This window comes from Arvicanthis niloticus, chromosome 4 (genome assembly GCF_011762505.2).
Source record: "Arvicanthis niloticus isolate mArvNil1 chromosome 4, mArvNil1.pat.X, whole genome shotgun sequence".
Taxonomy (NCBI): Eukaryota; Metazoa; Chordata; class Mammalia; order Rodentia; family Muridae; genus Arvicanthis; species Arvicanthis niloticus.
Genome location: NC_047661.1, coordinates 68,729,250 through 68,754,840, shown reverse-complemented (window position 1 = coordinate 68,754,840; position 25,591 = coordinate 68,729,250). Strand labels below are relative to the sequence as shown.

Here is a 25,591-nt window from a genome sequence, read left to right as displayed (position 1 = left end):
TGCTGTGTAGTTCAAGCTGACTAGAACTCTGGATTCTTCTATGGGTATAATTCATGTGCCATCCAGCTCTGGCCTCCCAGACTTCAATGGGACTTTCTATCTTGAACCAATGCAGACACAAAGGACAAGATCTAAAAACCAAACCAGCCCTCTTAGGTGGTGGTGCATGAGCCCGTGGCTGTAATCCCAGCACTGGGGAGAATGCGGTAGGAGGATTGTCACCAGTCTGAGGCCAGTCTGGGTTACAATATGAGTTCCAGGCCAGCCAGACCCTGTTAAGACCCTGTTTTAAACAAAATAAAGCACAACTTAGGATTTGAAAGAAGACAGCCTTGGTAAAGTGCTTACCTGAGTTTGGATAACCAGCGCCGGTGTAAAAAGCACTAAGTTTAGTGGTTTACTTATGTAACCTAACCCCTCCATGGGTGGGAGGGGTGAGGTGGGGTTAGGAAACAGGAGGATTCCCGCCCCCCTCCCCCACACACCCTAACCCCAAGCTTACAGGACCGCAACCCTAGCCAATCAGCGAGCTCGGGTTCAGTGAGAGACCCTGTCTCAAAAAATAAGGTGGAGAAGGAATAGAAGCAAGACCACCTCATGACAACTCGCGCCGACACGTACACAAACATAGAAAACCAAAACCCTCAATCACTAATTCCTTAGTGGAATATCCCCTAAGCCACCCTCTTCCAGCACAGTGAGATAACAAAGGGAAGCTTTGGCTAACCTGGAGCGCACAGGGCACAGGAAGCACAAAGGGTTAACAAGAGTTGGCTCTGGGTGGAGAGGCGGAGACGAGTTTTCATTGGTGGAAAGTTACCCAGGGGTGTGGTCTAAGAGTCTCCACTCCCCTCCTCCTCTCCGTACCCCCACCCCCCTCCACTTTGTACCTTTCTCAGCCGGACGGAGAAGTGGGCCGGGACCAGCCGGGCCAGACCAGACTGGACCCCAGGGGCGATGCGGCTGCTGCCCCTGCTGCGGACTGTGCTCTGGGCCGCGCTGCTCGGCTCGCGCCTGCGGGGGTGCTCCAGCCTCCGCCACCCTATCTACTGGAACTCCACTAACCCCAGGTAGCACGGCCGAACGGGGCGAGCGCCAAGCTGGGCCCGCGCGCTCCCAGGCTGTGCGCGTGCCCGCTGCTCGCCTTTTTGCAAGGCGCTGTCTGAGCCCTGCCCAGCCGCGCGATGGGGCTCCTTTGTTTGAGCCGGCGGGGGAGGGGCGAGGCGTGCCCGGGGTCCCCCCCCGCCCGCACGTGTTGGGGGGGCGGGCGGGGGACCCTAGTCCTGAGGGTGGTCGGTCGGAGTCTGAAAGCAGGGAGCTGAGGGGGCCTGGGCCCGTATTCCAGGTCCCGCCCCCCTTTTCTAGGGAGCCCAAACCTCCGGCGGGCAGAAGCCGGGTTAGACCGCTGAGAAACAGGGAGGGATCTTTACCCTAGTGAGAGAACGAGGGTTCCTCTTTGGTTCTGAGATCCTCTCGGGCTCCTGATATCTCTGCTTCCATCTTGATCTTATTTCTGTCCAATCCTGGCCCTGCCCTTACAGCTGATTCACCTGTGGGCCAGTCATTTGACCTTGCTAACCTCAGTTATGTCACCTACAAAATGGGCTAATAATACCCAGTTCCCTGGGAAGCAAGCGGACTGACTGAGGTCAGGCTTGTGAAGAGAAGTGCAGCTGTACAGATTTAAATGCTTATTTCTTCCTCTCTGCTGAGCTGGCTGCCTTTGAACCTCGGTATTTTTTGTTGTTTGCATCCTTCCCATTTCTCCCTGCCTCTCTGCCTCCCCATCTGTTTTCCTTTCGAATTTTCTACTTCAGGCAATCTGTGACTCTGTTCATTTATTCACTAAGATTTGATAAGCACATACTTTGTGTCAAGACCAGCCCTGAGCTGCAGGGCATTAAGACTGAAACACTGCCCCGTGGGGGGCCACTGCCTCCCTTTAGGGAGGGCAGGCCTAAAGATAGTCATTCCAACACCTATACTGAGTGATAAAAGCTATTGTCCTGGACTCTGACTTCTTCTATCTCAGTTCCAGACCAGTGCCTCAGCCCCCAGCTCTTGAGTTTCTAGTTCATTCACCAAATCCACAAGTATTTACTGAGCGCTAGCTCGGCAGGGAGTCCTTCCACACCCAGTGTAAGGAAACTTACAAAGACCCGGTCTTCCCTCCTTTTGCCTGCTAGTGGTCTGAGCTAAAGCCTGGAATCTTCTAATCAAGAGTTCCTTCAGCAGGTGGTTCTTGGCCACCCACGGAAGGATGTTTAGAGGCCTTTTCTAAGCCATGCTTTGTTGTGTGGGTGCATGTGTCAGAAGCAGGACTCATTCAGTTGCTGGTGCTGTGGGGGTGGCCTGTCCCTGCCCTTCTCACCTGTACTGACTCCCTCGGGCTGCTTCTGAGAGATGAGGAAGAGGATCTTGATTGTGTGGAGGGACTGTCTTCATAATCAGCATTTACTTGTCTGCTCAAGAAAGGAAGCTGGACTGTATGTGATGGCACAGGCCTGTAATCCCAGTCTTTGGAAAGCCAAGGTCACACACACAGGGCTCACAGCCTCTGGGAACTAACCCCACCTCCAGAAAAGTCTCTCAGTGCCTGCACTCACAACACATGCACATACCCACAGACATACTCATACATAGCTAAAAAAAAAAAAAAAATGTAGCTAAAAAAATGATAAAATGAATGAAGACTGAACAGGAGGATCGTGAGTTCGAGGCCAGCCTGGGCCATGTAGTTAGATCCCTAAAAAGGAAAAAAAGAGCGCACCCACTTGTTTTCTTTTCACTGTGGGGGGCAAGAGTCTGCTTCTTTCTGTGTATGACACCGAAGCCCCTTGAAGCGCCCACTTCAAGCTCCTACTTCATCTGGGTAACTATTCTGTGTTCATTTATCTGTTGCCTGCCTCAGCCTCCTGGCACCGTTCATCCTCTTAGCACTTGCCAAGCACAGATGGTAGGCCAGGCCCCACGGGGATGGGGTGGGCAACGGGCTGCAGGGAAGGTGTCCCTAAAGATAGTGGTGATGGTCTCCTCACCGACAAGCAAGCCTTGTGGCCTGGGCACTGCAGCCTCTAGCCTCTCGAACACTGACTTGATGGGTACATTTATTGCTTCCACAGTCTCTCAAGGATGTATTCAGTCTCGGGATTGGCACAGGCGTGTAAGCTCAGCTACTTGGGAGGCTAGGGCAGAGGGATCGTAGTTAGGTTCAAGGCCTGCCTCAACTATAGAGTGAGTGCATGGACAGCCTGGGCAATTTAGCAACACCCTGTTCCAAAAGAAAAAGTAAAAAAGCTGGTTATAGCTCAGTAATAGAACATTTGATTTGGTGCAATCCCAGCTACCAAAAAAAGGGGGGACTTTTTTTTTTTGAAAAGGGGTGGATCATTCTTAGAAATTCATGCCTTCCTGAGCTATCCCATCTCTAATGGGTGTGACAGAGGCGGGCTCAGACCCCACACGTGTCGTGTCCCAGTGGTCCTGAGCTACAACCCAGCAGCCCACACTGCCTTGTGCCCACAGGTTGCTTCGAGGAGATGCCGTGGTGGAGCTGGGCCTCAACGATTACCTAGACATCATCTGCCCACATTATGAAAGCCCAGGGCCCCCAGAGGGCCCGGAAACCTTTGCATTGTACATGGTGGACTGGTCAGGCTATGAGGCCTGCACAGCAGAGGGGGCAAACGCCTTCCTGCGCTGGAAATGCTCGCTACCTTTTGCTCCTTTCGTCCCTGTTCGCTTCTCAGAAAAGATCCAGCGCTTCACACCCTTCTCGCTGGGCTTTGAGTTCTTGCCCGGAGAGACTTACTACTACATCTGTGAGTGAGCGGCTCAGACTGCATGCCCTTTAGGGAGGGAAAGTGGGGGGCTCTTTGCCTTTGCTTTGTGTCAGGGACCTCTAAAGTAAGGAAGAAGGAAAGGCTGTAGGGGAGGGAGCTGGAGCTCCTAGTGCTTAGAGAGTTGTGTTGAGCCTGGAACGAGGTCAGGGAACAGGTCACCTGAGTCTGTGCTGAGAAGAGTGTGTGGAAGCCAGGAAGGACTGGGGAGATGCTGAGAGCCGATGGACTGCTACCTGGTGTGCCTTGAAAAGGAAGAGGGCCTGATATAGCTAACACCAGGGGATTGTGTTTTTGCACTGACTTCTTCCTCCCAATTTCCTACAGCGGTGCCAACTCCGGAGAGTCCTGGCCGGTGCCTGAGACTCCAGGTGTCTGTCTGCTGCAAAGAGAGCAGTAAGTAAGCCGGGTCTCCTAGGCAGCCCTTCTAGACAGTCTGGGAAGGAAAAAAAGACTGGGGAGGAAACAGGAATATCAGACCTAAGGGGTCCAGACAGAGCGTCAGGCTTCAGACCCTTCTCCCATAAGTCATCCCTGTGGGAGTGTCCACCACACCTTTTTAAAAGCTGGACACAGAGAACTGGGTGTCCAAGGGGCAAGGCCCATTTAAAGTCTTAATTGGACTTGGAGACTACTGACTAGGAAGACTTGGAAGTTGGGGTTTGGGAAGGCAGTGGCTGCTCTGGGAGACCCTAGAAAGTGGGAAAGGCCGGGAGGAAGCTGCTGAGGAAGTGGGCAGACCCAGTAGTTCCTCCTCTCTCTTACAGGGTCGGAGTCAGCTCATCCTGTTGGGAGCCCTGGAGACAGTGGCACATCTGGGTGGCGGGGAGGACACACGCCTAGCCCCCTGTCTCTGCTGCTGCTGCTGCTGCTCCCAATACTCCGTCTCCTGCGAGTTCTGTGAGCCAAGTGCACCTTCGCAGTCACCCCAAGGAACCAGAGCCCTTCCCAAGATTCTTTGTTGAAGGGGTTCCTGCCACCGAACAGGCAATGCCAAGCCAGGCAGACATGATGAAGCTTTGATGTGCAAAGTCAGAAGATCTGAGGTGACCCTTGTAGGTGACTGCCCCCCTTGCCACAGGCTGAAGAGGAACTGCAGGGGAGCTGCAGACAGTCCAGGGCACCCAGGAGCATAGCTGCTTTGATGGTCTTGTCTCCTCCCCCTGGAGGACTGGGATTTCAGGGGATCAAATCCTTGAGACATTGGGGACCAAAGCCAAAGACCTGGGAACAGGTGGGTTCCTGGCCAAGAGCAAAGGAGAAGCCATGGCATCTGTGCCCGCTAGGCCTCTTCCCAGGAGCAATTGTTGCCCCTTCCAGGGGGCCACTCACTTGTCTTCTGTGAAGACGGACTTGCCATGAGGTTGAATTTCATGCTGGTTTGTATTTTTTATAAAGTGTTTGGACCAAACCTTTAATAAATCACCCGTTCTAGTGGGGCATGGTGGCTCACACCTGTAATCCCAGCACTGGGGGGGTGGGGAATTTGGGTGGGGACAGTGAGCAGGAAGTCAGTCTGGGTATAGGAGACCCTGTCTCAAAAAAAAAAAAAAAAAATTTAATAAAACAAAACAACCTTGGAGACCAGCGAGAAGGCTCAGCAGGTAAAAGTGCCTACCATGAAGCCTTGACCACCTGAGGTCAATACCTGGAACCCACATGGTGAAACTGGAGAACACATTCCTAAAAGTTGTCCTTGGAACATGCTACATGACATGTCAATGAATATGCCACACACATGCACACACACAAATAATAAACTTAGGTTAAAAAACCACCCATCTTCGTGTGGCCCTCCCTTGTGGCTTCTTCCCTGACACCTGAATTCCCTGGGGTCTTAGCTTGGCTTGGCCTGACCTCCATGCCAGCTGTGCCCAGGCCATCTATGCCAGACATCAGTGGGCACCCTCTGGGCACTTTGGGATAGGTGCCCGTAGCAGCTGTGGTGCTTGGCACCCTCTCCCACCTCCCCAGCCATCTTCTTGTGTTAGGTGGCAGATGCTGTCGACAATCCACGCTGGCAGTGCCTACTCTGGGTACTGGGATAAAACCCAGGGGAAACAGAAAAGCACCTGGGTTTCAGAATGCGGGAGTCTTAGCTTCGTGCCCCCCTCCCCAAGGGCACTCTAGGCGGTGCCTGGCCTAGAACTGGGAAGGTGGGGTCAGATCAAAGCCTTCTTCCCCAGCGGCTTCTTTGTTCTGAGCTTTTATAAGGAGAAGGGGGTGGGGCTCAGGAGGGAGGGCTCCTTCACTCTTAGTCCGATACTGTCGCTTCTTCTCTCAGATAAGACTGACACCCCCTAACCCGAACAGGTCCAGCTTTCTTAACTGTAGCCTAGGTGGAAGCAGGAGAGCGAGCACCCCTTCCCATGTAACTGTGCTCCGTCCTCCCTGGTGCCCCGCAGGCTCCTCTGGCTAGGGGCCGGCTTGCCTGGCATGAAGCCAGCGATCGATAGGTGGATGTTGTGCTGATTAGTCCGACCCGGCTGCGGCAGCGAGAGGCAGCGTGTGAACATTATGGGGTGGGGGTTTGAGGGGCAGGCACCAGGATGCTAGGGATTGCGAAGCCTTCCCTCACCTTGCACACCCAGGTCAGACCGGTTCCTCTCTCAAAGAGAATGGAACCTATCTATCACACGACTTTGGCTCTCACAGTTGGTGATAATTCTGTGGCTCCAGCTAAGGCCTAGGGTTAAGGACCGTGGCTGCAGGCACAGTAGATTTTGAGTTAATAATCTCTTTATTCGAGACCACTTTCAGAAAATGCCGCGTTGTAAAGTGTATGTGTTAGGGTCCTGACCCTAAACTTTGATCTTTAGCAATTAAAAGATGTTTGTGTGAGAAAAAGAAGGAAGACTAAGAACTGTGGGAGGAGCTGTGGGCTGAGTCTTGGTCCAGCGTTGGAATTCCGTCGCTGCCATCTTCCTGGAGGGCGTCTCTGTTGCCATGGAAACCAAAGATACAGTTACCTCTGTCCCTCAGAAAGAGAAATCATAAGCAGGGCAAGTCCAGGGCAACAGTTTAGCAGCCCCTGCTCTGGATTCAGAAATACGGGGTCTCACCTACCTCCCCATGGCCTCCTTCACCTCTTCGTGGACCCAGCAGGAGCACTGGCGGGCAGCATCAATTCCATGAGCAAAAAGGACGGGCTTTTGTCGAGTTCAGACACATGGCCTCAGTTTCAGACTGCGCTTGACACACATTCGCGCATTTGCAGACAGACAGCCCAGGCCTTTGCAGGTGCAAGGATGGATACTGAGGTGGGCACAGGAGCCTGACTTAGGTAGTTGCAAACTAGCGCCCTCAGACTGTAGACCTTCAGGCCAAGCCATCCCCCTCTCTTTCTATTCCCTTCCTCACAGTGTGGACCCTGCACCTATGGCAGTTGGGGGCCCAGATACTTCCTGGTAGAAAGCTCTGATGGAGTCTGCTCTTAGGACCAATACAGGCTGAAGGCTCTGGGCGGCCCTCCCACACCTGGCCCTAGTCATGAGAAGTTTTCGCGGCATGTTCAAAGGCACAGTTCCAAGAGGTTAGGCAGGCCTGCAAGTTTTGGGGCGTTGCCGGTCTCCCCTAAATTCAGCTGCAGTAGACGGCTGAGGGTGGGGCCCTCAATTTACTAAGCCAACGCTAGTCTCAGCGGTACATATGCGAAAACTTAACCTCTCCCTGCCTCCCTGGTTTGAGAGTCTCTTGCCTAAATTCTGCTCCACACTTACCAGCTTGCAATTTTTGTTGTTGTTTTTGTTTTTTTGAGACAGGGTTTCTCTGTGTAGCCCTGGCTGTCCTGGAACTCACTCTGTAGACCAGACCAGGTTGCAAATTGTCCTTCACATTCCGAAGTTGTTTTTCTCTGTGACCTGCCCCCTCCCTTCTCGCTTTTCCAAATTCTCTTCCTCCATTCATTCATCCAGTGCTCTGTGAGCTCGGCTGCCAACCTTTTAGCCACACTAGCTGGGGTCTTGGGGGGGGGGATCCCCAACAGTGCCGCAGCTGAAAACTGTGGACTCTGGCTTCTGAACAGCCAATAGAATTTCGGAACCTGGGGCATGAGGTCATCAGTGGCAATCTGCATTGGTTCAGGCCTGGGAAACAAGCTCCCCATAGCAACCGACGGTGCGTCCACGTCTAACCTTGAGAGTGGTCATTGCTCCAGCTGCTGGGCTCTGTTTACTGTAGCTGCTTCAAGAAAGTAAGGAGATGAGGAAGTTGGAGTGGAGTTCAACGTCCTAGGTTCTGTAGCCTTTACTCAACCAAACCAAGCTCTCGTCTTACTTAAGATTCTTTTTCTCACACAGTTCAAAGGTCAGAGTCACTTACCTCAGAAAGTTGAGGTAGGGGTTATTTGCCACAGCAGTGGTGCCTTGGGTGCAGTGCTACTGCCATGGGGAATGTCAATTCTGAGATCTGTGTGCTCATCTGCATATCGTCTGCATCTCATTTGCATTCTGTTCATTTAAGGTCAAATTGGGCAGACATCTCCACCTCCCTATCTCTGTCACTTGTCTGTATCTGCATCTATCCCTTAGTGACTCTGTATTCCTCCACTGCCCAATTCCCTGATCCCCACCCCTCTTCCCACTCCAACATCTCCTGGGGGTAGGAAGTGGCAGAGAAAGAATAAGGAGAAAGAATAAGGAGTCTGCCTCGCCTCTAGATGTTGGTGACAGATGGGGAGTGCTGGTCTATATTGCCTGGAGACTAAATTGGCAAAGCTAGTGGTGGGGGGAGGTGCCCCGGCTGGGTTGAAGGTCTCCAGGGCCAAATCACCCACATGCCTGGTGGGATGCTGGAACTAGGGATGCCGGGTTCCAGCAAGGAGCAGGCTTGTCCACCTGTCTGGTGCCAGGGCAGTTTCCTTCCCCCCAATTAAACACTAATGAGGTGTCATTTAACCCTTACTTTGCCTACTAGCTATCATGTATATGGAACTCAAATTCATGGTCTCACACTGATAATAATAATAAAAAAAAAAAAAAGGAAAGGAAAAGAAAGCCTCGGAGGAAACCCAGACAGTGAGGTCAGGGCACCTGGACACAAGAAAGGAGGCACAGATACGTGAGTGCCATGTACAGAATATTCTCTGTGGACTCTGAAGAGATTCTAGGAATGAGTGGCCCTGTCCAAATGTATTCCACCCCCAGTGCCCATGGATTTACAATTATCTATTAAACACCTCTGCTAACTAAATACCAGACTGCATGTTGGATGCTGAGGACGCATACTGGCACGAGCACACACCCCTTCCCTTAAGAAATCTTCAAAAACAAGTCAGCCTGAATTTGAGCCAGCCTGGTCTACAGAGTAACTTCTAGGATATCCAGGGGTACACAGAGAAACCCTGTTGAGAGAGAGAGAGAGAGAGAGAGAGAGAGAGAGAGAGACAGAGAGAGAGAGACAGAGAGACAGAGACAGAGAGACAGAGACAGAGAGACAGAGACAGAGAGACAGAGAGATCTTCAGAGCCAGACCAACCAGACCAGCTATTAAGTAAGTACAAGTGCACGCATTAATACAGAGCTACATACAAATGATTGGGACACAGGGAGAATGGGCTCTAAGAAAAGGCTTTGGTTGAGAAGATTACAGTTTATGCCAGGGGTGATGTGTACATGTGTACATTACAGTTAATGATGTCTCTCTCTCTCTCTCTCTCTCTCTCTCTCACACACACACACACACACACACACACACACACACATTCATGTAGAGGTAAATAGATTGGGAAGGCATGTACCAACAATCCTTAAAGTGCATCTCAACATGGACCTCTGTATCTCAATCTCTTCTGTGAGCACACACTGTGGTTTTATTACAGATCAATGTCTGCTGTGAAGCTCTTGTGCAGATTGGCCCGAACCTGCCCAGCCCGGGGAGAGAAGTGGAGAACTGATGTTGGCTCCATGGGAAAGGTGGGCAGACATTATCTTCACATCAGAGGGCAGAAACCTAACTCCTAAAGCAGCAGCAGTCTGGCCAAGGGAGACAAAGGGCTGGGCTCCAGGCTGTAGGGTACTCCTCAGCCTGGTGGACCATTCTGCCTCTGACTCCCCAAATGACATGGGTGTTCCATCCACCACTCTCCACCAGGAGCCCAAATCCCCTCCCCCGTCACTTCTGTGTAAAAGAACAGACCAGCTCAGACCTGTCTGCTGGCTCTCTCCCTGGGGAGCTGATCCTTTCCAGGGGACAGGAGAGGGCTGGGGAAGGGCTTACTGAGAGGTTGCCAGATACTCCACCCTGACTCTACAGCCTGGATTTCTCCCCACCCACTCTGGTCTTTGCCCAGGCATAAACTCCATTGCCAGGGATGCTCTGATTGTTGGACAGACGGTGGGGGACCAGAGTTCTGACTAGAAGATGGGGTCTGGGTAGTGATACCTGGCTCAAAAACCTCTACACCAGGTCTTCCTGTCTCCTCAGAGCCACTTTCTAGAAGTCAAAACTTTGGTGAGCATTGGATCTAGGAATAGTTTAAGATAAAGAAGCAGCTGTGGGGTCTGAGAAGGTAAAGAGGGCCTTCTCCCACAGTTTGAAGAAGAGATATTTCCCATTTATTTACTTAGACATGATGTAGCCCTCACTACTTTAGAACTCACAGAGATCTACCTGCCTCTGCCTCTGCCTCTTCCTGAGTGCTGGGATCAAAGTCGTGCACCACCACACTAGGCTAAGACTTTTTTTTTAATATGACTCTCTCTTCCTTCAATCTATTTAATCTTTTCCCACTCTCTAAGCCCTAGGTCACATTTCTCTCTGTGGTGGTTGTCAGGAAAGCTTTAAAATGAAGGAAAACAGTGGAAACAGATTCTGGCCTGGTCTAGGTGGGCAGAGCAAGGATATAACCTCTTAATAATGATTCTGATGAAGCCTCCATTAATCAAACATCTGTTGAGCCCTAAGCACTGGGCTAAGTGCTTCTCAGAGAGTGTGGTCTCCGTCTTTGCAACAACAACTTCTGAAGTAAGGGAAGGTATGATTAGCCCCACTGGAGAGATGAGAAAAGCAGACTCAGAAAAGGTAAGTGACAGGAAAGTCACTGAGTACTACCCACTAGGTTCATGCTAACCTCGCACATGCTTCTTCCCTCCCAATCTTTCTTCAAGTACCACCAAAGGTACATACATCCTAATGTAACATCCCAGAGAGGTCACCTTCTACAGCCCCCTGGCTTCCAAGGCCCAGTAGAGGAGTCAGGGCATGGGTAGGAATAGAGGTTATTATATACTGACCCCACCACCCAAGCCCTGCATCCTAATTTCCTGTATCCTAGACAAGAAGCACTATGTCCTCTGCAGTCAGTCCTATTGTCTTATCCCACGTGTATCTCCATGTCACCTCAGGTAGTTCGGCATACCACAGGGCCCTGTGGACACACAGGCTCAGAAGTCAGAAGAATGCAGCACCTGGCCCCACCCCACAGTACCCAGGTGTCTGTGGTACTCACACAGCAGAACACCCGTGACCCTGCGAAAGGTGCAGAGCCTGTGAATATTTCATGTCAGGAGCTGGCGGCTGCCGTTCCTGCTCACATCATGCCCTGGCTTCCCTCTCACAGGCTCCTTGTTTATTTGTTTAATGAATTATTTATCCAGTCCCCTCCCCTGACAGCCATCCCCTCCCCCAGGCCCTAGCCTCCATGATTTATTGAACTAAGCTTAGCTCTGTGGATGCTACTCCACGTCCTGGGAGCTGCTGTGGGCTACACAGCCTGCCTGCTCCCTGTGCCCTAGACCTGCTCAGCTTCCTGATTCCTTGGTCCCCAAGGGTGGGGAGAATACAGTACCACACATCAGAATTTTTTGGGGAGTCTGAACTCAGTGTTCCTAGGAAGGTCATGGCACCTAGTACCAGCGCTAGTGGGGCCTGAGGCGTAGAGGACCAGCCCCATGGAGAAAACTCCAGCTTCATAGACAGCAGATTAGAGTCAGGCCCAATGCTTCAGAGTTTCACACTTAAGTCTGTGACCTACTTGACATACTATGGGAGATGAAACCAGGAACTGATTTTATTAGTAGCAGGCAGCATGATCATTATTATTACATCGAAGCAGAGTCTCATTTAGCCTAGGCTGGCCTCAGACTCATTTTGTAGCTGAAGATGATCTTGAACTTTTGATCCTCCTTCGCCTCTGCCTCCCAAACTTTGGGATTATAGGCACCACTATACCTGACTTAGTTTTTAACATTTAGGCTGAATGGTGGTGCTCACTTTTAATCCCAGCATTTGGAGGCGGACGCAGAGGCAGGTTATGCCTATGAGTTAGAAGCCAGCTTGGTCTACAGAGCAAGTTTCAGGTCAGCCAAGGCTACAGAGAGAAACCCTTTCTTGAAACAACAACAAACAAATAAACAAACAAACAGAAAGACTGGGCATGTTGGTATATGTCTTTAACCCTAGCAGCCAAGAGGTTAAGTCAAGTGAATCTCTGTAAGTTCAAGGCCAACCTGGTCTACATAGGGAGTTCTAGGACAGTCGGACTACATAATGAGACCTGTCTCAAACAAACAAACAAAACTCCTTATTTTATACTTCTATGTGTCTGGGTGTTTTGCCTGCATGTATGCCTATGCACCATGTGTGTGTCTAGTGCCTGAAGAGGCCATAAGAGGGGGTAGGATCCCATGGCACTGGAATTGCAGGTGGTTGTAAGCTGCCATATGAGTGCTGGGGCTGGAACCTAGGCCCCCTTGCAAGGGTAAAAAGTGTTCTTACCTACCAAGCCATCTCTTCAGTCCCCAAGTGCACTTTTAAAAAATGAAACAAAAGACAACTATAAAGACATGTCCTCTGCAGCAGTGGTCAGTATTGCTTCATGGAACTTCCTGCCCCATGTCACAGCCAGCAATGCTGTAGATGTGTGTGCACATGCGTGCTGGCTGGCAGCGCCAGCCAGATAACTTGTTCCTACTGTGGGTCAATCAAGAGTGACTGGAGTCACAGATACAGACAAAGGCCTACCCACCCACCCCCACTAGAGGACTCCTCCTGCCACACATCAGGTCCCAGGCGTAAAGAGCAGCTCACCCCATTAACAAAGAGACTGAGTCCTTCAAGAACTCCTGTCCCAGCCAGTCATGGTAGCACACACCTTTAACCCCAGCACTGGAGACAGAGGCAAGGGTTTGAGGCTAACCTGGTCTAAATAATGAGTTCCAGGACAGCCAACAATACATAGAGAACCCCTGTCTCAAATAAGTAAATTAGAAAAAAAAACCCTCATAAATTAATAAATACATAAAGTCCTAGTCCCCTTGAAGCCTTTGAACAGTGCTGTACCTGGAGATGCATACACTGCATGATCTGTTCACAGAACTGCCACATGCCCTTGTGAAGTTACAGCACAGGGCAAGAAGAAGCCGGCATTAGCTCACACTCCTAAGATGGAGAGACACATAAGCCCACTCCCCACCAAAGGAAGCTGCACCTTTGTTTTTGTACAAGGCACCACTTGCCAAGAGCGCACTCTAGAAACAGAATCTTCCTAGAGACGGCCAAATCAGTCAGCCAACACTTCCAAGGGAGAAAGCTGGATACCAGAGGCTCAGATCCCACAGACACGGGCCCCACAGAGTGTTCAAAGTCAGAGTTTGGCCAGAGAAAAGAAAGATGGTCTTAAACTCAGGGTTAAACAAAGAGGGACCCAAGTTCAAGGGAAACAACTCCTTTTTAAAAAACTATATTTAATTATGTGTGGACCCCCTTGTGGCATATGTGTGTTTGTGTGTGTGTGTGTGTGTGTGTGTGTGCGCGCGCGTGTGTGAATATGTGAGTACAGGTACCTTTTGAAAGTATAAAATCCACTGGAACTGGAGTTACAAGCAGTTGTGAACCATCTGGTGTAGGTCCTGGGAATTGAACTTGGGTCCTCTGGAAGAATAGCAAATGCTCTTAACCTGTGGGCCACCTGTCCCTCTATGAAGCTCTAAGTGTGAATACTGGACAGAGAAGGTATAGAGTACGACATTCTAAAGAGAAGTATCTGGGCTCTAGAGTATGGGGCCCAAATCACACAAATCTTTAAATTAAAGCCAGGTTTTATGATTTGTTTATTTTTCCAGTAATGGAGATTGAACCTAGGGTCTCATACCAGTGCTCTACCAATAAGTACATTCCCAGTTTGGAACCCAGATTCTAGAAACAGGAACCTAAGGTTTCAAAAAGTGGAATCCAAAGTTCTGGACCAGTCCAGCACCCTGCACTCACTCTGCCTATGGGCAGGCTCTCTGGTTACTCTGCCTTACAGAGAGAAGCTTACTTCTTTGAAGCAAAGGTATGGCATGGAGGGGCATGGGCGGGGGCGGGGGCTGGGGCGGGGGCGGGGGGCGGGGGCTGGGGCTGGGGCTGGGGCTTGTGTTCCCTGGAGTAGGCAGTTAGCATTATTTGGGTGAAGCAAATCTCTTTGGGAATGAAGAGAGCTGTTTGCAAAGTCCCTCGTTCCCATCTCAAAGGGCCTCATTTGTTTTTTGGCTCCCAAGAAGAGAGAAGATATCTCCTGGGAGTGGAGAGGTATCCCAAGAGGACAGCACCCACTCTTGCCTAGCAGCAGGGAGGCATGGTACCTACTGTGCATGCAGTGCCCTTCCCCCAAACACAATGCCAAGGCAGGCAGGCGTGTGGTCAGGGCCTTGTACTGCCAAAGGTAAAAGGATGGAGGGTGCTGCTATCTGCCCTGCCTCTTGAAGCACAACGAAACAGCAATGTGCCCGCCGCCTTGGGCACAGGTGCTGTGGGCTCTAAGAACCCAGTCAGGCCCAGTTCCACTTTGCCTTTCAGTCTGGGCTTCTGGGAAACAGACAAGATAAGGGGTGAATGCCTACTCTAGATCTCTATCCTGGATCCCTCACAAAGAGGGTGGTGCAGGTCAATAACCTGGGAGAAGTGTGTGTGTGTGTGTGTGTGTGTGTGTGTCTGTGTGTCTGTGTGTCTGTATACTTCAGTGTCTCTGTCTATAGGCCTATGTTTCTACCAATTTCTTCTCCATAGGCACCTTGTGTGCCTATGTTGTACTGTGTGTCAAGTGTCCATGGTTCCTGCTTCTGGCTATGTATACATTTTTTTTTTTCTCGAATCACTGTGTGCATGTTATATATGTGCCTGTATGTCCCTAGGAAGACAAGTACTGTGGTGAGTGCTGAAATATAAGGTGCCCTCTGTCCTTAGAGAAAGTTTCTATGAAAGCAGGAATGATCGTGCCTCAGGACATCACTGAGGGAATTGGAGGCAGTGAGGGGCCCTTTGTGGGCTTGCCAAGAAGACTACTCCATTCCTGCTTGGCTCCAACTGGCTCCTGCCTTGACAACTCACCACCACCAAATACCTTTACCCTGGATTACCATAGAAGGTCCCACTATGTAGGCCTGCCTGGCCTGAAACTTGATACATAGACCTATGTAGGTGCCCTCGAACTCACAGAGATCTGCCCGTTTCTGCTTCTAGAGTGCCAGAATTAAAGGAGTGTAGCTAGTGTGCCCAGCCCCCAGAAGGTGACAGATACTCTTTGGGTTGAGCTCCTCTGTTCTGGCTTCAGGAAAAACAAGCCTTCATTCTCAGCTGAGGGCCTTCAGGCAACTGTCAGCTTCTGGTGCCACCTGAGGGCTTCCCCATCTTATGGCCATTTAACTCCTTGCACACACGGAAAGGGGGTGGAGGAAGTAGAGGTCCAACTTCGTTCAGATATGGGTCTAGTCCTGCTTATTCCAGACGTAGACCTTTGCTCCTCAACACTCCCACACTCCATGGAGAAAGGTGTGGACCTACACAAGCCGTATGTCCAGGTCTCGGCTTCCAAATCCTTCTGTGAACTCCAGCCTGGGGGAGCTAAAGATGCAAGCCGCTGCAGCAAATCACCTAGGAGAGAGGAGAGACGCGTTGTTCCTAAAGGGGGCTACACGGTATAGGTCGCCCACGCGCGGCGCGCTCTGGGCTCAAGTGGGGCGGAGCCCCGCGTGAGCGCGCCAGGGGCGGGGCTTCGGGGGCGCGCCCAGAAGGGCGGAGGGAAGGATTGTGGGCGTGACTAAGAGGTTGGGGGCTGGCAGCGGCGGCAGCAGGGAGCTGGGAAGCTGAGAAGCCGGGAGCGCGGGGCTCAGTCGGGGGGCGGCGGCGGCGGCGGCTCCGGGGATGGCGGCGGCTCCGCTGCTGCTGCTGCTGCTGCTCGTGCCCGTGCCGCTGCTGCCGCTGCTGGCCCAGGGGCCTGGGGGCGCGCTGGGAAACCGGCATGCGGTATACTGGAACAGCTCCAACCAGCAGTGAGTCGGGGACCCGGAGAACCCGTGCGTCCCGCGTCAGTGATGGGGGAGCTGGTGGGCCCGAGAAGTCCTAGGGGAACCTGGCAGGAGTCCTGGGAGACAGGCTCGGTGCCGAGAGGCGAGGGAAAGGGGACGCACTACGTGGGCGTCTGTGAAACTCGGGGGTGTCTGAGAAGCTGTTGGGGCATAGTAAAAAGCGCTCTGGCCGTGCGGAGGAGGCTGTTGGGGGTCCCTAACCCCATCTTGGTTTCTCTCCACACTCGCCTCTGGAATAGTGTTCTCTGTCCCGTAGTCTCCCCCTCCATCCACGCTCTTTTTGGCTAGGTTGAAGTCTGTGAGTACCGGTGTGCTGGGGATAGGCCGCTGCATTTGGGAGATGAAGGATGACCTGTTTTCAGCCTATAAATGTTGATGGGGTTCTCCTTAAGACTCTTGGTTTTAAAAGTGGGGTTCGGCATTAAGGCAGGAACTCTGGTTCGCCACCTCCTCAGAACGAAGGGTAATGGGTTGCTCTGGTTGTGTGAATAAGCCCTGCTGGGGTGAGCCGGGGCAGGGTCGCGAAGTTGGGGGGCCCTGGGAACGCAGGGTACTGGTGAGAAGGAAGAAGGCAGAGATGTAGGCATCTCTCTCTCTCTCTCTCTCTCTCACACACACACACACACACACACACGCACTGGGGCTAGGGACGGCGTATGGCACTGAGTGTGAACGGGCGTGCGCGGCTGTCAGTGTGTGTGTGTCTGTGTGTGATTTGTGTGTCTGCGTCGGCGACCGTCTAGGGGTGGGAGCGGGCGGCGGGTCGGGGAGGGGGCTGCGGTCGGTGTCCGCGTGGCCAGTCTTGTCTGGGCTGGGGTGGCTCTTGGCGCCGCCGCGGTCTGGGCGGGTGTCAGGGCGGCCGTGTGGTTTCCTCCGGTGTGTGGCGCGGCGGCCCGGTGCCGGCTGCCGGACCGGGCCATCATTCTGCACAGTCCTTGCTGCCCTTGTCTTCTCCCTGCCGAGCTGTCGTGTGTATCACTCTGGCCACCTCAGTGTATTGGTAGGGGGATCCCTGGGGACACGGGGATCACTGTCACACCTGCCCGGGCGGTGGCGGCAGCTTTGCTTCTGACTCTCCGCCCTGGGGGCCGACTAGGGAACAAATGGTGAGACCCCAGGGGAGGGGACCTGAAGGGCCTCGACCACGACCCCCAACCTTCCGGGGGAGGGGCTCCTGCTTGCTGCTCTGCTCTTTGTTGTTTGGGGCTCTGCGCCTCCCCCTCTTTCTCCTCGCGCCCAGAGTGTCAGACTGGGGGTGGGGATGAGCTAATGACGCCCCCCTTTCGCTTCCCATGGAAACCTCGGGGGTGGGGTTGCAGCCCCTCCCCCCCGGGGCGGGACTCCATCCTCCCCGGGGGGCCCTGAGGGCTGACTACACTGCTGTATCTATTGCTCATCCCCCCCTAAGATTTACACGTCCGACCCCCGCCCCGCTACAGTCTGGCACGAGCAGAGAGCTCGCAGGTGAGAGACCCTGGGTTCCCCGCCACCCTTGGGGAACCCCACCGCTCCTAGCACAACAGAGCCTAGGGGGTGTGGAAATAGCCTTGAGGGGAGCGTTGATCAGGTTCCCCTCCCCCGCATACACCTGGGCGCAGGTGAAAGCTCCGGAACGGGATGAGAGAGCCTGGTTCCCAGAACCTCTTTTCGCCCTCTCCACTCCGGTGTGGGCAGGGACGGACGGAGGTAGGAGGCGGCGCACACCGGACCAGGAGGCCGCTGCCGCCCCCGCCCCGCTTCCCGGGCCTTTGTTGCCGCTGCGCCCGGGCTCCCCGGCTCTCTCACTGCGGCATCCGCGGCCCCATAAATCGTGAGAGCGACGTGCTCCAGAGCCGGGAATGGAGAGGGCCGAGGAGCTGGGGGCGGGGCCGGGCTGAGCCACAGGCTCCCAGGTCCCCCCCCAGTAGTCACGTGATCTAGGCTCCTGGCTCCCACCTCCCATCACGTGTAGAGGGTCTCTGCCCCTTGGGGTCACGTGGGGAGGGTCTGCGACCCCGCCTCTTGGGGTCACGTGGGAGGGTGCTGGTGGGACACGTGCAATAGCCTCCTTTGACAGACCTGCAGTAGCCTCCTCCGACAGACCTGGGGCGGGTGGCTCGGTCCTGGCTACCTAGCCATCACCCCTTTCCCCATTCAGCCCCTTGAGTTAGTCCCTGGGAATAAGCGAGACCTTTTCCTTACCTGGCCCAGAAACTAGGACGCGGTGGGAGCAACCTTATTGGAGAGAGTGATGAGAGAGTGAAGTCGGGGGTCTCCTGAGTCAAGGACTGAATAGGGGCGGAGTTGAGGGCCAAACACGTCTATCCCCCTCGCCAGCGCCTCATTTCTGTAAACTAAAACGAAGGTGTTGGTACTCTCCTCAAGAGCATCTTTTTCTCGTGACCTCCCTGCCTATCTAGGAAACGTTACTGGTGCCGATCACTTTCATTCACACATTCATTCAACAAATATTTATTGAGACCTCTACTACGTTCGTGGTGGTCTGTTTTCTTCTGCTCGCCAGTGTGTCCGGATTTCTCTTCTGCGCTGTCTCCTCCTCTGCTCTGGGCCTCTCTGGATGCGATGCTGATTGACTTTGCCGTTTTTTCCCCCCAAGTCTTGCTAGGTTCTCATTCATTTCCTCCCTCTCCCGGTTTCTGGCTTCTCCTCTCTCTGTGTGCCTCCCTCCCTTTCCCCTTTCGGGCGAATCCGTCTGTGTTCGCCTCCCCTCTGTATATGGCAGAGTCTTTCCATCTCGGTGTGTCTCGCTTTCGGCGGGTCCTCGCTCTTCTCCGCCGCTGCAGATCAATAAACCTCCGCCGCCGCTGCTGTCGCTACTGTCGCAGGGTCGAGGGGCGGGTGTGACCGGCGCACTGCTTCTCCTCCAGGCCGGAGCTGGCGGGGCGCGGGGGTGTCAGTGTGCAAGCGCCGCCCTGGGAGCGTTCCCGCCGCCGCCGCTGCCCACCCCCACCCCCCAGCCTTGGCGCGCGGACTCCACGCCGCGCACACGTGGTCGGGCCTCGCCTGCTGGAGCGGGCGGCGCGCAGCCTCGGGGGCGCGCACTAGAGGGGAAGAACCTAGTCTCTGCATTTTTCTCCACTCCCTTAACTCTACATCTTGGCTTCTAAAGCCGAGCATAGGGGTTTAACAAGTTCAGAAGCTCTTGGGAGCCTTTCCCTTCTCCCGGGTCTTGTTAGACACCCTGTTTACCTGCCCCTAATTGCCCCAGGGGGAGACGTTTGCTCCTTCTTCGCTCCCCCACCTCCCCGTACTGTCCCCCACGGACACTGAAGGCTGAGTTCCGCGGGCCTAGGAAGCAGGGACGCTGATGATGTGAGAAGACTTGGGGTGCACCCGGGGCTTTGCAAACCGGGTGGGACGGAGTAAGCTCTATAGAAGAGCAGCGAGGACTCCTTTCTTCGGGGAAGTGGGAAGTTACAAGGGATGAAATGGAGGGAAGAATGGAAACCCCCTGAAGGAGCAGGGTACACAGTCCCCAGATGCTGGCCCACCCCACGCTGAGCACAGGAGGGGGGTAACCCTGGAGGCGTGGCTAGCAGGCTGGGGCCTATGTGCACCTCCCTGCACAGCTAGGCTAAGTAGGATGACAGATTCAATTAAAGAGGTTGTGCCTAACAGACAGGTCAGGTCTCCTAGGAGTTATGGTTTGGGATTCCTGGCACCCAGCCTTCTGCTCTCCCCACCAGATACCAACTGGATACAGCTAACTCACCAGTAGGTTTTGAACCACATGGCCAGGTTGGGTGGGGCGTATTTCTGGGGCTTTTCTGCCATCAATCATAGGGATAGATAGGTAAGAGATGACTTCCTTTCTTGTCGCTGTCACACAACCACTATATACACCCAGCTCATACTCTTGAGGAAACTGAGGCGCCACCTGTAGGAATATCTCTCGAGTTGGCTTAAAATCCGCTGTAGTGGAGTGTGTGGTTGAAGGAATGGGCCAGCTGCAGGGAGGAGATCCGGTTCAAAATCAAACCTGATGTATGGGTGAGGCCAGGGAACAAGGCCCCAGGGTAACTAACTATGGGGCTGCTCCAGGCCTGGCACCTCGTGCTGGCTAGCTGGTGGCCCCCTCTCCAGGTCTTTAGGGAAGGAACAGGAGACGATGGTTTGGGATGGACACACAATGCATGGGTGGTGCCTGGGAGCAGCCAGGCCTTGTCTAACCCGTTTTCCTGCTCCCAGCGCCCCGTCGAGACTCCTGCCCACCTGAGTGCCAGGGACAGGGAGGGGCCCTGAGTGACCCATCACTCCCATGGGAACCAAGTGGGACTGGTGGCATTCCTGATGACTCAAGAAGGCAGTGCCCGTTCTTACTAGAGAGTCCAAACACCAGCTGTTATCCATCTGCCTTGTTGCTAGTCTTGGGGACTGGGCAACACAAGTACAGCGGATGACGTTGGGTAATGTCAGGGAGGACCCTCAAGGCCTCCTGCGAAGAGACTTCCAGGCTCATTTCCCTAACGTGTCTAATTACTGTTTGTGAAACACAGTACTGTGTGGTGACATGGAGAGCCAGTTCTTTCTCTCAGTGAGTTCTCAGGGCCTAGGGACCCCAATAGTTTGACATTTCACCAGGTGGCCCATGCTTTCCTGTGTCCACTATAGCTCCATAGCACTGCCAACATGTGTGCATACTTGCCTTAAAGACGTTAAAGACGACTTCTACACACGCCTCACATGTGCATTGAGTTGCCCCTCTATCTTCCTACACCTTTCTGTGCCACCACAAAGGATGTTCAGAGCAGCACTTAGCTGGGACTGTCTGGCAGGGACAGACGCAGTCATCTTGTCTAGTCACTGTGTTCTTGTTACTCTGCCTAACATTAGTGTGGTGGTGTGGGGGGTGGCAGTGGCATCTAGGTGGAGAAAGGTGTGGAATGAAGCAGAAGTCTTGGCATGATGACAGCTCTCTGGTCTGTCAGGTTGTTAGGGGACTTAATGGTTTATGGCCTAAGGACGGAGGAAAATGGGAATCAGAAGCACAGAAATAGAGATCTTGTCATGTAGGAGATACAGGGCAAGCCCCTAGGATTGTTGGGGCCAGCTAAAGCTGGCATAGCCTCAGCACACATGCAATCTAGGTTTTCTGAGCGTCTGCTGCCTGTGAGTGGGTGGTGAACATTTTTGTGTTTGTGCCATAGAACTTGTGCATGTATGTGCATGAAGCCGCCATACATGTGTATGAGGGCAAGTCCTGTCGGACTGGCCTGGAGGGTGGACCTGCAGCAGCAAGAAGGCATTCTGGGAGAAGCAATGGAGGGCTTGGGTTCCAAGGAAGGGATTTCTCTATTTTCACCCTAGCCTTCCATTCATTCCTTCAGTCCCTCCTCAGGCCTGCTGAATTATGGGGAACGGACTGAGGAAATCAGGGTCTGGGGTCTGGGAGTCGTTGGGGCCTGTGCTGTTTCTGTGGCAACCAGAGCTAGGTTCCTTCTTTCCTCCGCCCCTCTCCCTCTGCTCTCTTCCTTAGGCGGTAGGCCGAGCTTCCTTGTGCTTTTGCTACCCTCTGGTGGTCACCAGGAGAAGGACAGGCCAAAAAGGAGAGGACACGGGGCTGGCACACTAGACCGCGGGTGCAGAAATGGGCTAAGATTGTGGGAAAAGCCAAGAGAGTGGGGGTACTGAAGTCTTGTGGTCTAATATATATATATATATATATATATATATATATATATATATATATATAATTCTAACGAAGGCCTTCGGAGTATTGACATGAAAAGCCTTGGAGCACTGGGGTTTCTTCTCTGACCCACTTCATTTGTCCACAGCCTGCGGCGAGAGGGCTACACGGTGCAGGTGAACGTGAACGACTATCTGGATATTTACTGTCCGCACTACAACAGCTCAGGGCCTGGCGGTGGGTCGGAGCAGTACGTGCTGTACATGGTGAGCCTGAACGGCTACCGCACCTGCAACGCCAGCCAAGGCTCCAAGCGCTGGGAATGCAACCGGCAGCACGCCTCGCACAGCCCCATCAAGTTCTCCGAGAAGTTCCAGCGCTACAGCGCCTTCTCGCTGGGCTATGAATTCCACGCCGGCCAAGAATACTACTACATCTGTGAGTACAGGGTCCTCGGTCTTCTGATTGACAGGGTGGGGTCCCGGGGATCCCCGGCCTGCCGTTGTGGTGGTCACACAGGGTTTCAGCACTGAGAAGTTGAGGCTGGGGTGGGGGAGAGGCGCGTTGTTGACAGTCTCAACGAGCTGCAGAGCATTTCTATTGGGTTTTCTGTTGGAATGGGCTGGTTACGAAGTCATGATGACCAATGTCCAAAGAAAGGTTGGAGCAGTTACTCCGGGACAAAGCCGGATGCGGGCAATTTAGAGAGGGATGAGAGTATGTTAAGGCTTGCAAGGCCACTGAGTGAAAGCAACTCAGGCCCAGTCTCCTCCCCAGCCACGCCCACTCACAACCTGCACTGGAAGTGTCTGAGGATGAAAGTGTTCGTCTGCTGCGCCTCCAGTGAGTAGCGTCGGTTTCCAACCACGTCCGCATCCTTGCCTCCCTGCTTTGGGGCTCCCTTGGCTTCCTGGGGATGGGGGCGGAGGGCACAGGCGATCGGGATAGCTCCCCAGCTGTAGCAGGGGGAGGGGGTCCTGGCCCTGACTTTCCCCTCCTCTCTCCCCACCCGCACCCCACCCCGCAGCATCGCACTCCGGGGAGAAGCCGGTCCCCACTCTCCCCCAGTTCACCATGGGCCCCAATGTGAAGATCAACGTGTTGGGTGAGTCTGCGCAGCGCCCTCTGGTGGCCACTGCTGGAATCGCAGCCTCCTTCCCAGTGCCTGCTTTTTTTTTCCCCCTGCATGCCTTCCCTTGGGACACGAGCCCTTTCTGCCCCTCCCCCGTGGGTGGTCACATCTCTGGCTCCACTGCTGCTGCTGCTGCTGCCGCCGCCGCGTGCCCCCCGCCCTAGCGCACAGCCCAGCCCTTACCAGTCTGCCTATTTATTTTTCCACAGAAGACTTTGAGGGAGAAAATCCGCAGGTGCCCAAGCTTGAGAAGAGCATCAGTGGGACCAGTCCCAAGCGGGAACACCTGCCTCTGGCCGTGGGCATCGCCTTCTTCCTCATGACGCTCTTGGCCTCCTAGCTCTGCCCCTTCCTATGACAGAGAGAGGTGGGGCAGGGCTGAGAAGGAGCAGGGAGTCAGCTGTGGGGCCTACATCCTTCGTCCCATGGTTGGGAGTGGGGACTGCACTGTACATCTATCTGTGCCTGCCTTCTTAGCCCACACTCTCTAGGACAGGCACTGTAGTGGACCAGGCACAAGGACAGCCACAGGTCCCAGGTGGCCTGTGGCTTTGGTAATGTTTGGTACCAAACCTGGGGGTTGTAAAGTCAGAGCTCAGGACTCCCTGGCCCCTGGTACCTTTCCCTGACCCTTGGTGCCCTCCCTCTTTGTCGCCCAAGAGGCAAATATGCCTCAGAGAGAACAAATGAAGCATGGGAGGTGCCCCTGTCACTCTCCTCTGGGGCAGAACATGAGGAGGGACTAGATGGGTGAGGGGTAGAGCTCAGGCTGCCCCCTCCCCTGTTTACAGCAATAAGCAAGTCCTCCTCCCTCCACTCCCGCATAGAGGACTGTGGTTTGGATTGAATCCAAGTTTACAAATAGACACCCCTGGGGGGAGCAGGCAGTGGACAGGGGTGGGCATTGGGGTGCCAGACAGGCATGTACAGACCCTATATCTCTATATATAATGTACAGACAGACAGAGTCCCTTCCTCTTCTTAACCTTGACCTTTCTTGACTTCCCCTTCCAGATTCAGACCCCTCCCTCACCAGGTTAGGCCCCCCTTGGGACCCCCCTGGCCCCTCTTTTGTCTTCTGTGAAGACAGGACCTATGCAACGCACAGACACTTTTGGAGACTGTAACAACAATGCCCCCTCCCTTCCAGCCCTGAGCCGGGAACCAGCTCCCAGGACCTTGCCCTGCCACCCTATGTGGTCCCCACCCATCCCGGGCCTTTTTCAAGTGCTTTGGCTGTGACTTTCATACTCTGCTCTTAGTCTAAAAAAATAAACTGGAGATAAAAATACCTGAGTGTGTGTGGTTTCAAGGGGCCCTGTTCCTCTGCTTCACGGGCTGAGCCCTGTAGGCCTGAGGCCATGGATGAGCAGCCATTCTAGGTTAGAGGCCATGGAATGCCTGGCTCTAGGGTCCAGCTCTGTGCGGAGAGAGGGGGAGCTTCAAGTTGAGCGTGGGTGACTTTGGGCTCAGGCTTGCCACAGGTAAAGCGGTGTGAGTCCCCGCTTCCCAGGCCCTGTGCACTCCGGCTAAGTCTCAGGCTGGTGTGCCCTATGCTGTAATCAGAAGCTTTTGGCTGGGTCCAAGGATTTCAGGGGATTTGTGAATCTAGATAGGAAAAAAAAAATACATGGTTATTTTCACTCACCTGTGACAAATTGAACATTCCCTTATGTACTTGGGCAAGCCACAATAGCATCAACAGTACGTGTGACTTTGTAGCCGACAGAAATCCCAGATGTTTTCAGACCTGCTTTATATCTCAGAATATCATTTATGTGTCACTACTTTGAAATGATCATAGTTGTTAGACTTTACTTGTTTTTAACATGTTAATAAAGAAGCATATATATTACATACCAAAAATGTAAATGTCTGTTAACTGTGTTTCAATATGTAGCTGGGTTCCTTCGTGACACTTTGAAGTTTTATTCATTTGAAAACATGCTCCCCCAAGAAAAAAGCCAGGTTCAGAACTAAGTGTTTTAGTTAGGAGAGATGACAGAGGTTTTGGTTAGTCAACAAAATGATGGACTGGGTATTAGGACTATCTTGTACCTCACTGGTACAAATTAGTATAATTATGCTCTAATTGTATTTTTGAGAGAAAAGTTTTAGTTTAACAGGAAGGGTGATATGTAGAAGGAGCTAAGGTGAGAGGAAGAGAAGGAGTAAGGTGGGTAGAAGAAGAAGGAGAGGAGAAGCTAGGTGATGAGAGAGAGAAAAAGGGGGGAGAAAGGGAGGCAGATGTTCATGTGTCTCCACCAGTCAAAGATAGTTTTTATATCTAGGTTGGGTATTGGGTTACACTTCTGATTGAGCATTACCAAACTTATAAAGCCTTTGATTAACATTTTAAAAAATTGTATAAAAGAAAAAAGGAAAAGGGGGCATGGGATAGGGGTTTTATAGGGAGGGGAATTGGGGAAAGGGGATGGCATCTGAAATGTAAATAAAATATCCAATAAAAAAAAAAAAGAAAAAAGAAAGCAAACATGCCCCCTTCTGGGGCCTGGGCTCCACATAACCATGGCACCGTGGTTGTGGTTACTCTCCGTGTCAGGAGAACGAAAAGGACATGTGTGGGGCCATCAAAGGAGATCCAGGATGAGTCCTTCTCAGGATCCAGGGAGGTGGCTTTCTCACAGCCCAAGGGACATTACCCCACCCTGCTTCTCTTATTGGCTCCGAGAGCAGGCTAGACCTT

General features: G+C 53.0%; 2 protein-coding genes across 5 annotated transcripts; both read left to right on the top strand.

Moving 5' to 3' along the window:
• Nucleotides 1-863: 863 nt before the first annotated feature.
• Nucleotides 864-5,616, top strand: Efna4 (ephrin A4). The gene is made up of 4 exons (XM_034500439.3): nt 864-1,070; nt 3,526-3,821; nt 4,167-4,235; nt 4,607-5,616. Exons 1-4 carry the CDS (start codon nt 958-960, stop codon nt 4,741-4,743), a joined length of 615 nt encoding a protein of 204 aa, XP_034356330.1. The 5' UTR covers nt 864-957; the 3' UTR covers nt 4,744-5,616.
• Nucleotides 5,617-15,857: 10,241 nt separating this feature from the next.
• On the top strand, nt 15,858-24,175 carry Efna3 (ephrin A3). Of its 4 annotated transcripts, none has more exons than XM_034500370.1 (5): nt 15,858-16,087; nt 21,901-22,190; nt 22,530-22,595; nt 22,780-22,857; nt 23,094-24,175. In XM_034500370.1, exons 1-5 carry the CDS (start codon nt 15,960-15,962, stop codon nt 23,222-23,224), a joined length of 693 nt encoding a protein of 230 aa, XP_034356261.1. In that variant the 5' UTR covers nt 15,858-15,959; the 3' UTR covers nt 23,225-24,175. The 4 variants fall into 4 exon arrangements, with proteins under 4 accessions (XP_034356261.1, XP_034356262.1, XP_076788883.1 ...); XM_076932768.1 differs by lacking the exon at nt 15,858-16,087 and adding an exon at nt 17,117-17,229; XM_076932767.1 differs by lacking the exon at nt 15,858-16,087 and adding an exon at nt 17,463-17,587.
• Nucleotides 24,176-25,591: the final 1,416 nt, after the last annotated feature.

Coding starts and splice junctions, on each gene's coding strand:
- Efna4 (XM_034500439.3), top strand. CDS start 958: ATGCGGCTGCTGCCCCTGCTGCGGACTGTGCTCTGGGCCGCGCTGCTC. Junction 1,071..3,525: donor TGGAACTCCACTAACCCCAG/GTAGCACGGCCG, acceptor TTGTGCCCACAG/GTTGCTTCGAGGAGATGCCG. Junction 3,822..4,166: donor AGAGACTTACTACTACATCT/GTGAGTGAGCGG, acceptor AATTTCCTACAG/CGGTGCCAACTCCGGAGAGT.
- Efna3 (XM_034500370.1), top strand. CDS start 15,960: ATGGCGGCGGCTCCGCTGCTGCTGCTGCTGCTGCTCGTGCCCGTGCCG. Junction 16,088..21,900: donor TGGAACAGCTCCAACCAGCA/GTGAGTCGGGGA, acceptor ATTTGTCCACAG/CCTGCGGCGAGAGGGCTACA. Junction 22,191..22,529: donor CCAAGAATACTACTACATCT/GTGAGTACAGGG, acceptor TCTCCTCCCCAG/CCACGCCCACTCACAACCTG.